We start from the raw sequence: 15,283 nt of genomic DNA on the forward strand, positions 1-15,283 counted from the left end.
CTGCAAACATTTATTTTGGAACAAGAAAATATTAGATATAACTACAAACATTTATTTTGGTACAGGAAAATACTGGAATCACACTTAAAGTGATGAATGAAATGGTATAAATTTTGTACTTAAAATAGTTTTGAAATTAGGCTTTATGTTCGACAGCTGAATACTTAAATCTGGGGCAGCATCCATCTTATTTCTATATTTGTTTTTGGGTAAGCAGAAACTAAAAAGCCTGATTCGTATTGGTAAGTGGACATGAAGGAAGCATTGCTCAAGATAACCTTTCCAAATACTGACGGCTGTATCCATCGGTCCTATCCAATATTCATTCAGTGGCACAGATTCAAATTTTGTTTTTAAAGCAGTGGTACGTTGAATTTCACTAAGATCTTACTCTGGCAGTGACTTAAAAAATTGTTAAGGATTTTAAAGATTTTTTTGTGGAACTCCTACAATGCTTTTGTGGAACCCTAGATTTCCAAACAACACAATTTGATGTAGACTATGAGACTCAAAGTATTAATGTACATTTGCATAATTTACTCTCAACACTAGGGGTGCACAAAGAAAAGATTGTAATAATAGATCTCATGTTGGTACTCTGGATTATTAACAGTAGCAACTTTATTTTACCAGAGTTGTATACCATGTACCATGCATCAGATAAAGCTTACCATATTTCAGAGAAAAGGCTGAGTGCATTTTTTGCCTGGCATATTAAGTTAAATACTACTAATGATAATTTATATACTACTTTTTCTCTAAATTTCCTGTTGGCTTCACAATTACGTAGATGGGTTAGGCTTCAGGTGGTTATCTTTGTAGTAGCTGGAGAGATCTTTCAGGGAATTAGTAAGTTGGTTTTCAACAGTTTCAAAGTCTTTTGCTTGTGTTGCTAGGGCAAGGGTATTAGCAAGGTGACTAAAGCTGTCTGTCATATAACCAGACCTGAAACCAGATCGAAATGGATCTAAAAATAAATCTGCTTCATCCAGAAACTTTCTGGAGTAGATAGGTCACCACAATTTCCAGTACCTTGCCCAGAAATGGGAGATTGGAGACTGGTTAATAGTTGTCAAGTATAGTAGGATCCAGGGAAGGATTTTTTTTTAGAAAAGGTCTTGTCACAGCCTCCTTCAGTCAATGCTGGGATCCTGCCCTGGTGTAAATAGGCATTGATCTCTCACCAACTCTGTTAGTCCACTTCTGCCTTGTTTAATGAGATAGGAAGTGCGAGAGTCCATAACACACATGGTAGCTCTCACCTCTCCAAAAATACTGTCCACATCCTCAGGCTGAAGAAATTGAAAAGTATCCATCAACACTGTACAAGCAGGAACTAGAGTTGTATCCACTGGAACAGTAAAACAGCATCCAAGACTGAGTGAATCTGAGCGAATTTATCTGCAAAGTGCAGTGTAAATTCTTCACAGTAGACTGTTGAATGGTCAGCATTTTTCCCTTGAGGGCAGGTTTGTAATAGTCCTCTGAGCACTTGGAACAGCTCCGCCAGACAGTTCTTTACAGATGCAATAGTGGCAGCAAAAATTTTTTTTTTGCTTCCCTCATTGCCACAGCGTAAGCTTTCAATTATACTCTAATCCAGGCATGGGCAAATTTCGGCCCTCCAGGTGTTTGGACTTCAACTTCACAATTCCTAGCAGCCTACTGGCTATTAGGAATTGTGGGAGGTGAAGTCCAAACACCTGGAGGGCAAAGTTTGCCCATGCCTGCTCTAATCTCATGCTCAAGTTTTCCACCACCATCTGTAGACTGGCCATTTCCCCATTCCAGAGATGAGCCATCAGGAATCCATCCAATCCATCAACGTCCTGGAGTAGACCATCCCCTAACTGATCTTCCAACCCTGCATGGGCTTTGAGTCCCAGTATGTCTAAAACTGGCCAGGCAATGCACCCTCCTTGGGCCCACTGCCACTTTCATGATGTCATTGCACTTCAAAAAGGTGCTGCTCCTGAATGCACCAAGCTGTTTTGTTCTTGCAATGTATCACCATGGTACAATATACAGCCAATCACATAGCGTGGCATACAGAAAAAGGCAAAAAAGGAAGAATTAGTGTTTCTTATTTATTTTATTTATGGGAAGTATTTCTTAGCCACATTTCTAAGGTGGCTTGAAGTAATACTTCAGAAACTAGTGATGGAAGTTACAAATGTTCTTTGCTATTGACTACTGATCCTCAGGATCCTACAGAAACTGTTTGCAAACAGCAGATGAAAATCGTCAATAGCTGTATACAGTCCACGTTTATTAGATTGAAGCAAAGTCCCTGTAGTCCTGCTCAGCTGCATGGTGATGCTTTCTGCTCCACACACAACCTTCCAAAATTATCATTCAGTCCAGCATTATACAGAAATCTACTCAAGTTGGTCAAGCATTACTTTCCCTAGAAGTCCCTTGCGGAAAGAATGGATAAACTCACATGCTGCTGCTTTGTAATTGGGTGATGTCATAACCACATTTCCTGCCAAGGGAAAAAGAAAAAAGATTTGGCCACAATACTATGTTCCACACCGCTATATGACTGACAGCATCCCAAAGCTAGCTGTAGACCCCTCCCATTTCCACTCAGTCATGGATACCCACGGGGTAACTTTGTGAAAGTCATATTTTCTCAGCCTCAGAAGTTAAATGCAAACCCCTCTCTGAACAAATCTTACAAGAAACAAACAAACCTGTGGTAGATTCGCTTTAGGGTCACTGTAAGTTGGAAATGATTTGAAAGCGCACGATCAGTTCAACAAACAGAGTGAAAATTGTTAGGGAAAATTACCCTAAAATATAGCAGAGCATCCAAAAATAAACAGGATACTAAAAGTTGAGCATTCAGCTCATTAGCCAGCAGAGCATGAGGTGCTGTGTGTTGTGGCTGCAAAGGATTCAGAGCTTAGGCAGGCAAAGATAGAGTCCAATCTTAAAATCACAAAAGATTTATTTACAATAATAAAGAATGACTGCATTTCTTAATAATCAAGAACTGGGTCTGAGCTACTCTTAACACCCATCTCTTTTAAGGTTTCAAAGAGAGGGAAAAACACCAAGCACTACATCTCTCTCCACAACACATACACTCCATACGAAGATGTAAGAAACAAGACAAAGTAAAGGCTTGAATAGCAAAGTATCCATTTTACACAACCAATCAGAATGAGAGCAGAAACAGAGAAGGGAAAAGAAATAGATACATTTCCAAGTGTTATACAGGACTACAGGGGAAGAGAAAAGAACTTACCTGTGCCAGTCAGTACCTTGACTCGCTGGGTCTTGCCAAGGTGCAGTGCAATACTTTTGAGTACCATCTCCACATTATCACATGGATTGGGAAGTCCATAGTGTTCTACATAACTGCACAGTAGGATAAAAATGGGTGGCAAGAAGGTTTAAATATAATGGGGATTTCCCACTTTGAACACAACATCTAGCCCCAACCCAGACCCAAAGGGCTATCTCACCTGAATTGCTTCTGACAGTTCAATGCGTAAAGCAGATAATCAGCAATGATTTCCTCTCCTACTAGATGATCCTTAATTGCTCCTGGGTGGAAAAAATAGCCGTACTGTTAGGAGCAGGCAAAATATCAAGTTATTTCCTCCTTCCTGACAAAGTTCCAGATAGCCGGCCTTCTGCAGGTTCTCCTGTGTTTTAGGAATGTTTATAGTTTTATACTCTTACAATTTTATTAGTGGGATTTTATATGCACTGTTGATTTTACTTTTGTCTTTGTATTTATACTTGTGTATTGTTGTTTATATATGGCATTTGGAGTGTTTCCATGAGCCGCCCGAGTCCCTTAGGGGAGATGGTGGCAGGATACAAATAGAAGATTAATTATTGTATTATTAATACTTGGTAGAGTGGCTACAGGATGGGCTTATCTGTGTCAAAAAGGTCCCCAATGAACTCTTGCCATAAAACAATCATAAACAGTGCAAATCATCTATAGTACCAAAACTGAGCCAAATAGTAATTTGGGACAGCCCAAGAAGATTACACCCTCATCAGCGTATGTGCACAGAGTCTTCTCACCACATAGTGCCAGTTTTAGCCCAGTCTCAATACACTCAATTTGAGGAGACAGTACCCCAGGAGTATCCAGTAGGAATATAAGGGGTCGCTCACATACCTGAAACAAAAAGAGTTCATAATCAGTTCTCACAATGTCTAGAACTGACACACAAGATTATGGGAAGAGGTTTTCCCAATACAATATCAGCTAAAAACGACAGTAGTTTTCTCCTAGTGCACAGAGTAGGGTGGAAATACATACAACTCCTTAAAGACTTATCTGTCCATTTCCCACCCCATTACAAAATTAATCAAAAATGGAAAACGTCATCCCTTGAATCCATTCAAAGAACAGAGGGGTTACATTCTGGCCTAAAACATCCTGCAATCCGCCTTCTCTCACACCGTTTTGAGGCAAAACTCTGAGACTATTGTGGAGATATGAAATTACCATACGGAATTTACTACAAACATCCTGAAGAAAGAATAGGACACAGATGTGTGAACTAAGAAAGCATAGTCTGAAGTATTGCATTTCATAAATCTTGTAAACCCCTGGTTAAAAACAGACACAAGAATCCTTTGGATTCCCCCAGGCAGGAAGCAGTCAGGCTTTGAAGCTGCAAGGCTGTTCAATGCTAATCAAGGTGATCAATTGCAACATTCACACTTGCCTCAAACAGACAAGAGTTTTTTCTCCCATCCTGGACATTCCACATATATATAAACCCCACTTGCCTAGTTTCCAAACGACCTCACAACCTCTGAGGATGCCTGCCATAGATGTGGGCAAAACGTCAGGAGAGAATGCTTCTGGAACATGGCCATACAGCCCGGAAAACTCACAGCAACCCAGCATTTCTTTGATTTTCAGAAATGACAGCCACTATTGTCCATGGTTTTTCTTGCGTCTGCACAGGAATTCACAGCACTGAACTGTGCTTACTACTCTTTACTTCGAAGAAGACAGGCACAGCTATGGCCAAGGAAAATACTGTACCTCTAAAGACCATTAACTGACTGGAATTGGACTTAAATGACTACCTATTCCTAAATGAAGATGCCTAGCAACAAAAGTCTTCATTGAAGGCCCTTTACATATTGCTCTTCATGAGGATTGGCTTGGTGGCTACAATGATTCCCTCTCTCATGACTGCATCCAAACTGCAACTATCTTCCAAGCAAGATCCATTTGATACTACCTCTATTATAATTTAGGACCTAGCCTTTGTGAGCAGAGAGACCCCCTCTTTCTCTTTGTGGTGTCATATACACCACATATTACCTGAAGTACTTCACCTCCCACAATGTGTGCCATTTCATGCCACACAGAGCACAGAATTCCCACCTATGTTTCCACTGTCCAGGATGTTTCCATATAGTGTGGACACAGGCAAAAGAGCAGAAAACAAAACAAAAAACTTTGAATGAATACTAATAGAAGTTAAAAAAAACCAATGTATTGTGGATTCCAGAAACATAGTCTCACATTTTGGGCATGGCCCATCACATTACCTGGATTTTGGTGAGAACAGCTCGGGTAACACCTGGTGCACCACCAACCAGTGAAGCCTTTCCTTTGTGGTGGAAAGAGGGGGAGAAAGGAAAAAAACAGTAATATATAACCATCCAGCTAATCTTAACACATTTACTGGACATTATCCTCTCAGGTCAAAAATCAGCCCCATAAGTTTTCCGCAAACGACAATGAACTTTAAATAAGCTTCCTGCCTTTTCCAACAATATTAAACAAAACATGCTTTAAAAGATAACTAGTACAAAGCAATGCATGCCCAGTTTTCCATTAACATAATGAGATGGATATGGATATGGCTTTGTATAACTTTTGTTGGTGCACCAGTTGCATCTGTCCCTGTAGAAGGAAGATTTGACAATGGTTCGCACCTTATTTACCTCTCAGATAGGCTTGCTATAATCCTCTCTACACACAGCTGTAATTCAAAAGTGTGTGGAATTGATGGCCAGTGCAAATCATGGCGGTGAGACCAGGGCCATAGCCAGAGGGAGGGGTTGAAACTTTTTTTTAGCAAATCATGAAGAGTAGTTCCACAACACGAAATCATTTAGAAATCAGGCTCCATCGATAAACTTCAGTGGACATTCAAGGCAGGTAAACTTCAGTGGACACTCCTGGGGATTTGGTTAACCAGTTAAAATTCATGAGTAAACCAGGTTTTTTTTTTTACCTGAAAGATTTCCGGGGGGGGGGGGGGGGGTTTGAACTCCTAACACACACACACACACCGGCTACAGCCCTGGGTGAGACTATGTCTATATGTATGGAATTTAGAAACACATCACGGACTTTGCACCAAACGTCCTGCCTTTTCATTGTTATTTAATTCTGTTTATTCTTGATTTTTTATGGGTTTTTTTTAAAGGTATGCGTTTTATTCTATTCTCTGTCATTTTATGTCATTTGAGTCCCTGTCTAGAAACAGGCAGAATATGAATAAAGTGATGGGTGGGTTAACTGACAGAATACCCTAACTGCCATGTTCAATATCATCTGGTTTATTTTTGTGCAGGCAAATACTACTATAAACTTTGATTGTGATAAAGACTATGGCCCCTTCCACACAGCTGAATTAGATCCCACATTTTCTGCTTTGAACTGGAATATATGACAGTGTGGACTCAGATAACCCGGTTCAAAGCAGATATTGTGAGATTTTCTGCCTTGATATTCTGGGTTATATGGCTGTGTGGAGGGGCCCAATAAATCAAGTAGCATAAAAACCTTTTTTGAGGTGCCGTCTTCTCACTGAATTGATGACTGACGATTTCCCAACATTTGGCACACCAATGACCATGATGCAACTCTCCACATTCTGGAATCAAATAGAAAGAGATCATCCCCATACTAAATATAAATATGGTTAACATCATAGGTCTCTTCTGCCTCATAACCAAAAGCAATAACTATACAACAGAACTAACCTCAGACCTCTGATAACGTTGGTTGTTGCTTATGAGTTCTGTGACAATGGGAACAATCTGCAAGGAGATATAAGAGTAGTTTCAATGGAACAACAGCTGAAATTATACTCTTGTCTTTAAGGCTAGATCTACATTGCCCCTATATCCCAGGATCTAATCCCAGGTTATCTGTTTATCCCAGATTATCTCACAGTGGAGACTCATATAACCCAGTTCAAAGCACATAATCTGGGAGCACAAGCTATGACAAAAACTGTGCACCAGATCCCACTGTTTCAGCTACCTAGAAAATATATGCAGGAAACCTGGATTTAAACTATGTTGCAAGAGACAATTTTCATATAAAAATGCAGTTAGTACCTTCATGACATTTTCATCTTTCAGGCAATCTGTGAAGACAACATGTCTAAAACCTTGCTGTTCCAAACGTTTTAGAACCTGCTAAAAGCATACCAAAGAGAGATGTATAAAATTAGAGCGAATGAAGAAACTTTGGTGATTCACATTATGATTTCCAAAATCCGCATCTCCATATTCTATTTGGTTCTGATATGCAGACACAAGGATGTTCCACAAATGAATTTGCATACAACAACTTTTCACAAACTGGAATGTGGTATGTTTCATAAATCATATCCAGGAATCATTGTAGGAGAGCAGTAAGACTCTTCTGAAATGAAACCATTTTAATTTCAGTAAAGGATGGGTATAGAACAGTAAACATGCAGATTAAAAAAGGGTTGATTTTAAGAGGTCTTGGCGGTTAACTAAAAGAAACCTGCTTTAACAAATGTTCTTAAAATAAAGCCACTGAGGCCCTTTCCACACAACTGAATACAATCCCACATGATCTGCTTTGAACTGGAATATATGGCAATGTGGACTCAGCTAACCCAGTTCAAAGCAGATATTGTGGGATTTTCCGGCCTTGATATTCTGGGATACAGGTCTGTGTGGAAGGGCCCTGAGAGACCAAGTACGTTTATACCACCGAAACTCTACGAAGGCACTTTCTCTTGCCCTAATCAGCAGAACCTCTCAGTATAGGATAGCTAAAAGAGGTTGTGGAAACTATATATTTATTTGATTTCTATTGTGGGCTTTACTTCAATAAAGTCTTAAGAAGCTTTATACTCCCTGGTCCTATTTATGCCTTTAAAGGCCAAAGCTACAAACTTGAACTGGACCTGGAGACAAACTGGCTTCTAGAGAAGCTAATACAGCACTAGCAAAGATGGGGGAGAACCGAAACATTCAGAAAGCATCCCTTTTTTACTCAAAGCACGCACTCTCTGATGTTTTGATGAGTTATTTTAGATTTTTTTAAAATGCCTCCAAAACACATTAATTAATGTTTTCTCTTCACAGTACTATGATGGAGATGGCTGAAAAAAATAACCCTTATTTAATTAGGTACGTGAATAAATGCATTGTGACAACATACATAAAGCTGTATACTATCCCCTAAGATCAAATATATGGAGCCTCTGGTGGCTCAGTGTGTTAAAGCGCTGAGCTGCTGAACTTGCAGACCGAAAGGTCCCAGGTTCAAACCCGGAGAGGGGAGTGAGCGCCCGCTGTTAGCTCCAGCTTCTGCCAACCTAGCAGTTCAAAAACATGCAAATGTGAGTAGATCAATAGGTACCGCTCCGGCGGGAAGGTAACGGCGTTCCATGCAGTCATGCCGGCCACATGCCCTTGGAGGTGTCTACGGACAATGCCGGCTCTTCGGCTTAGAAATGGAGATGAGCACCAACCCCCAGAGTTGGACACGACTGGACTTAACATCAGGGGAAACCTTTACCTTTAAGATCAAATATACCTTGGACATCCTAGACACTTACACAAACTATCTACAGACGCACTAAAATAATCCAACAAATGCCACATTCAGCAATGCACAAGTCTACCATATACCATGCAGCTGTGGACAAGTCTATATAGGGACCACCAAACAAAGCACTGCCCACACGCAATGCCGGACCACTCTAACAACCACCATGTCAAACTACACAGAAAAGCCATTGAAATCCACAAGCATGTGGAAAATTTCAACAGAAGGAAGAAACCAGGAAAATAAACAAAATATGGCTACCCGTATTTAAAAACTCTAAAATCAAGACAGTAAATAAAGAGCAACAATCTTAAAACAGAAAATTCCAGACATGAAGCAATCAGGGCCAGCTAACACCTCCCAACAAAGGATTCCCCCGGGTAGGAAGCAGCCAGGCTTTGAAGCTACAAGGACATTCAATGCTAATCAAGGTGGCCAATGGCAACATTCACACTTGCCTCCCACAGACAAGAGTTCTTTCTCCCACCGTGGACATTCCAGATATATAAACCTCACTTCACTAGTTTCCAACAGACCTCACAACTTCTGAGGATGCCTGCCATAGATGTGGGTGAAACATCAGGAGAGAATGCTTCTGGAACATGGCCATACAGCCTGGAAAACTCACAGCAACCCAGTGATTCCGGCCATGAAAGCCTTCGACAACACAACCCTTGTTTAATTAGGCACATGAGTAAATGTACTGTGAGAACATAAATACCTTGGACATTCTGGCCTCTTCCACACTGCCATATAATCCAGATTATCAAAGCAGATAATCCGTATTATCTGCTTTGACCTGAATTATATGAGTTAATATTGCCATATAATTCATTTTAAAGCAGACAATCTGGATTTTACATGGCAGTGTAGAAGGAGCCTCTGTTTCTATCTTCTAGAAGATAAATGTTGGGATATTTGTACAGTGTTTCTCACACTATGGATTAGTCCACAAACCACTGAAGTGGCAAATAAAAAAGGTAAAGGTTTTCCCCTGACGTTAAGTCCAGTCATGTCTGACTCTGGGGTGTGGTGCTCATCTCCATTTCTAAGCCGAAGAGCCAGCGCTGTCCGTAGACACCTCCAAGGTCATGTGGCCGGCGTGACTGCATGGAGCGCCGTTACCTTCCCGCCGGAGCGGTACCTATTGATCTACTCACATTGGCATGTTTTCAAACTGCTAGGCTGGCAGGAGCTGGGGCTAACAGTGGCCGCTCACGCCGTTCCCGGGGGTTTAACCTGGCAAATATGGGGAGATAAAATGTAGGTCTTACTGGTTTGTGAGTTAGATCTGCCAGGTCCATTTTGTTCAACACCAACAAGTGTGGACGGATTCCCAGGGCTTCCTGCAATAGTGGGTTCCTGCCAGAGAATGGGATGTGTGCGCGCTAAGGAGCCAAAGAGACAAGAAGAATAGCACCAGCCTGATATCCATTTATCCATTTGGAAGAATTGCAGGGAGCAGAAATTTGCAGCTGGAAGCATGGGATGGAATTTTAAACTGGATTGGGTGAAATCCTAAACTCTTATCATAGGCTCTCTGAATTTTTAGAGTAAAAAAAAAGTGTCAGTATTGTCTCTATACAAGTGGTGCCCACCTACACTCTCTCACAGTATTACATCAAAACAGTCATCTTTACTAGTTTCTAAAACATAAAGCTACTTGTTGCAAACCTCAACAATACAAAAATTAATGAATGTTTACCAAAATGTCTAATTCCACAATGGATCTGGCCATATTTCTGGAATAGCTGTAATTCACAGAAAGAGTTGTGTTAAAGCCATGATGGTGTAATAAAGGGTTAAATTCCCACTCAGTCATGAAGTTCAACTTGAGCCCATCACTATTCCTTTGGGCCCTTCAAGACAGGCCCTATATCCCAGGATCTGATCCCAGGTTTTCTGATCCCAGACTATCCAGCAGTGGGGACTCATACAATACAGGCCCCTTCCACACAGCTGAATAAAATCCCACATTATCTGATTTGAACTGGAATATATGGCAGCGTGGACTCAGATAACCCAGTTCAAAGCAGATATTGTGGGATTTTCTGCTTTGATATTCTGGGTTATATGCCTGTGTGCAAGGGTCCACAGTTTAAAGTGGGAAAACTTGGGATCGGATTCTGGGATATAAGGCCTGTCTGGAAGGACCCTAAGTCTGGCTTACATCACAGGGTTGTTGTGAAGATAAAAATGGGGAAGGGAGACGATCCTTTGCTGTGGGTGCATGATGAGCTACTTTGAGCAAAACGGAAATACAGTATTCCTGCACTACTTCACGGTTCACTTTTCGCGGATTTGCTGTTTCGTGGTTTTTTCAATAAACTCTACAAGACTATTATAAATCATAAAAAATTGCAATTTATAGCCTAAGGAAGGGAGGAAAGAGAAGCCAAAGGGAGAGAAAAGGAGCCCAAGCGGCAACGGGAGAAGGAGGCGATTTATCAACACACGATTGGTTGATAAAGGCTTAAAATAGTGTATAACTACTAAAATAATGTATAAATATTAAAATAAATATAGTGTCCCTACTTCACGGATTTTCACTTTTGCGGGTGATCCTGGAACCTAATCCCCGTGATAAGTGAGGGAACACTGTATAAATATATAGATATAACCTTCTCTGGGATATAAATGTAAACAAAAATATCTCCAGATTTGAAAACAACGAAAGGGGAGCAGCAGCATTGCCATGTAGTGTCCTAATGCTCTTTTTTGTACACCTATAACACTTCAGGCTGCAGTCTCGTCTCCCAAACTATTGAAAACACATTTCTTAAAAGGAGGCACAAAACATAAAGGGGGGCTTAAAAAGTGTTTAACATTGTCAAATGTCTTCACGGAAAGACCTGATCTCCTTCAACATGGTCTTCTCTAAATTTATTTGCAGCTCTTTTATCCTGCCTTTCTCAACCCCGGAGGGGACTCGAGGCGGCTTCACAACATAGGCAATGCCTTTAAAAACATAGTACAATAAAAATAAACCGCGTCATTAAAACAATTAATGCGTAAAGGATATGCGAGCATCGTGCACCTCCAGGATGCAATCCACTGCACGCAATCGGCTCTTCATGTCCTTTAGCCCTACAAAACCAAACCAAGCAGAAAGAGTTATACATAATAACAATTATACACAATCTGAAGATGCTTGCCACAGATGCGGGCGAAACGTCAGGAGAGAATGCTACCAGAACACAGCCATACAGCCTGGAAAACTGACAGCAACACACAATTCCTATGCAGTAGTCCCTTGCTTATCCAAAGTTCTGTATTATCCAATGTAGTCTGACTTTTAGTATTCAATGTTTTGGTAGTCTGTGTTTTCAATACATTGTTTTGGTGCTAAATTCGTAAATACAGTAATTACTACATAACGTTACCGTGTATTGAATTGCTTTTTCTGTCAATTTGTTGTAAAACTTGATGTTTTGGTGCTTAATTTGTAAAATCTTAACGTAAGAGGCATTTCCTTAATCCCTCCTTATTATCCAACATTTTCGCTTATCCAACGCCCGTTTATGTTGTATGTGAGACTCTCCTGTACGTCATCTCACTTTAAATTCTGTGGCTGCCTCCTCCCGCAGAATTCTGGGGCTTGTAGTTGAGTGAGGCCCAGGACCTCTCTGGCTGAGCATTTGAGAGGCCCCCTCCCCTAAACTACAAGCCCCAGGACTCCTCAGGAGGAGGCAGCTACAGGGTTTAAAGTGGAATCACACTGTTTACCTACTCTTTAAACCCAAAGTGTAGTATAGAGCAGTGAGGCCCCGCATCGAATGTTTCTGCCTCACGCCAGCCCACGCGCCCACTTCCCGGCCCTTCTCTCCCTCTCTCCTCCCCACGCGCCTTTGGCCATGTGTCCGGGGAACCATCGGGCCACTTCCAGGCCGCGGCAGTCGAAGCGCTCCCGCCAGCCCAAACCCCGCAAGACGGGCGCGAGCCGCATCACTCTACTTCACTCGTCCGCGCGCCGAGCCCGCGAGCCTGGGCCGCCCCTCCACTTCCTCGTGCGGGGAGGGCGCGTGACGTCAACGGGAACGCGTCAACCCAGGCCACGCCCACCTGGAAGAGGAGGGGCGTGCCAGTGGCGACGGGTCGAAGGACTTTGTTGTGTCGCGCTTTGGCATCCAGTCTCTTGGCGATTTCATTTCACAGTCATGGCTTAGGCAAGGAATACTCAGCAGAGGTTTTCCAACGCGTCCCTCCAAGAGACTGTATATAGTTCAGATGGGCAGCAGTACATGCTCTAGCCGGTAGGCTGTTCGGAATTGTGGGAGTTGAAGCCCAAAACACCTGGAGGGCCCAAGTATGCCCATGCCAGAAGCATTTCCTCATGACGTTTCGCCCACATCTATGGTAGGCATCCTCAGAGGTTGTGAGGTCTGTTGGAAGCTAGGCAAGGGGGTTTATATATCTGTGGAATGATGTCCAGGGCGGGAGGAAAAACTGGTTTGTTTGAGGCAGGTGTGAATGTTTCAATGGGCCTTGATTAGCATTGAATAGCCTTTCAGCTTCAAAACCTATCTGCTTCCTACCTGAGGGAATCCTTTTTTTGGGAGGTGTTAGCTGGCCGTGATTGTGTTTTGTCTGGAATTCCCATTTTCTGAGTGTTTTTCTTTATTTACTGTCCTGATTTTAGAGATTTTTTTTCACAGTTCAGAATAATTTATTAAACATTTGAAAAAGATAAGCAGTTGACTGAAGATCAAAGGCAGAGGGAATTCCTCCCCCCTTATTCCTGAATGTCTGTTGATGGCTGTTTTCACTCATTCTCTACCCTTTTCTTCCCATCCTAATTTGATGACATGGAATTGATTTCTTTAGATGCATGTCATTCTGTCTTTTTTCTTCCCTCTTCACCTTTTCATTCAGACCTCTCTACTCTGTGCGACTGAGAAAATGTAGCATTTAGGGATTTTTTTCTTTTGTTTGAACCAACCAGCACAACTTTCATGGGTGTGTGTGAGATCCCAGGTGTTGGGGAGCGAGGATCCCAGCTCAAATCCTGTTTATTGGCAATCACATTATTGTCATCCTTCAGAATAGTAAGGGGGCTTTCCTGGGGTGAGTTTTGCACCTCAATGGGCGTTCTCAGGATCCCAGCTGTGGGTGACCTTGGATCATGGACATATGTCAAGTGCTTATTAAGCAAAGGTTTGCAGGTGGGCGTTGCTGGGCAGCTCTCAGAAGCCCCCATGTCAGTCAAAAGTCAGGAGGGCGGTTCCTCAGAGCAGTTCCCACAGGTAAGAAACTGCTCCTCCATGAACAGCCAGCCTCCCTCACCCTTCACTGCGTTCACTGATTTTAGAGATTTTTAATAGTGGTAGCTATTGTTACAGTGTGTTAAAGAAGTGAGCTGCTGAACTTGCAGACCAAAAGGTCCCAGGTTCAAATCCTGGGAGCGGAGTGAGCGCCCACTGTTAGCTCCAGCTTCTGCCAACCTAGCAGTTTGAAAACATGCCAATGTGAGTAGATCAATAGGTACCACTCCTGCGAGAAGGTAACGGTGCTCCATGCAGTCATGCCGGCCACATAACCTTGGAGCTGTCTACGGACAATGCTGGCTCTTTGGCTTAGAAATGGAGATAAGCACCAACCCCCAGAGTCAGACATGACTGGACTTAACGTCAGGGGAAACCTTTACCTTTACCTACATGCTTGTGGACAATTTCAACAGAGAGGAGGAAACCATGAAAATGATCCAAGATCAGATCAGACCCTGTATTGAAATCCAAAGCATTTTTGGGAATGGGGCAAGAATACAACAGATGCCTTACAGCTTTTGCTTTGGTAAAACACTGCAAAGATAAACAATAAAACTGAGATTTCACATACTTCTATACATTGTCTTTATGTGGAAAAGTGAGTTTAAAAAGGCCATTTCAGATGTTGTTGAATTACAGTTCACATCTATGATAGTCAGCACAGTCAGTGGTGAAAAATGTTGGGTGTCTGCAACCTGTGCTGGTTAATTCTGTGTACTGAATCATACAGGAAAATGTAGTTACCGGCAGTCCCAAGTTACGAACAAGATAGGTTCTGTAGGTTTGTTCTTAAGTTGAATTTGAATGTAAGATGGAACAGGTACATTGTTTAAGTGTAACTCCAGCCAAATGTCTATATATGTATATATAAATATGGCATATTGTGTGAGCATAGAGAAGGGTTAACACCCTTGTGGTCTTTGTTTTGCTGTCTGTGTCCCTGTTCAGAAGATTTCACTTCACTTTCCATCCCTGTGATAATTTGATTTTGAAAAAATTGGCTTGTTGTGGAAATTATTGGCAAGAAGGCTTCAGTGAAGACACATTTTCCTCACAAGAACTCTTTCAGAAGTGAATTTCCCTTCCAAGGGGTAGATTTCTCTCACTTCCTATTGTCTCACCCCCATTCTTAACTATGAGTCATTTGTAAGTTAGATGTTTGTCACTGGGGAAAGCCTGTATATTCCATGGCCAGAAG

General features: G+C 41.8%; 1 protein-coding gene across 4 annotated transcripts; it reads right to left on the bottom strand.

Annotated features, from left to right (window-relative positions):
• Positions 1 to 2,073: 2,073 nt before the first annotated feature.
• mtg1 (mitochondrial ribosome associated GTPase 1) lies at positions 2,074 to 12,841 on the bottom strand. 4 transcript variants are annotated; one of them, XM_062975954.1, is made up of 11 exons: positions 12,668 to 12,841; positions 11,842 to 11,908; positions 10,096 to 10,198; positions 7,348 to 7,425; positions 6,988 to 7,044; positions 6,788 to 6,878; positions 5,542 to 5,603; positions 4,048 to 4,144; positions 3,474 to 3,555; positions 3,254 to 3,366; positions 2,074 to 2,485 (listed from the first exon to the last, which is right to left on the bottom strand). In XM_062975954.1, the coding sequence occupies exons 1-11, from the start codon at positions 12,765 to 12,767 to the stop codon at positions 2,379 to 2,381; spliced, it is 957 nt and encodes a 318-aa protein (XP_062832024.1). In that variant the 5' UTR covers positions 12,768 to 12,841; the 3' UTR covers positions 2,074 to 2,378. The 4 variants fall into 4 exon arrangements, with proteins under 4 accessions (XP_062832024.1, XP_062832023.1, XP_062832026.1 ...); XM_062975953.1 differs by having other exon boundaries at positions 7,348 to 7,428; positions 12,668 to 12,840; XM_062975956.1 differs by lacking the exons at positions 10,096 to 10,198; positions 11,842 to 11,908; positions 12,668 to 12,841 and adding an exon at positions 10,527 to 11,813.
• Positions 12,842 to 15,283: the final 2,442 nt, after the last annotated feature.

The sequence above is a fragment of the Anolis carolinensis genome, chromosome 3 (genome assembly GCF_035594765.1).
Source record: "Anolis carolinensis isolate JA03-04 chromosome 3, rAnoCar3.1.pri, whole genome shotgun sequence".
In the NCBI taxonomy this organism is placed as follows: domain Eukaryota; kingdom Metazoa; phylum Chordata; class Lepidosauria; order Squamata; family Dactyloidae; genus Anolis; species Anolis carolinensis.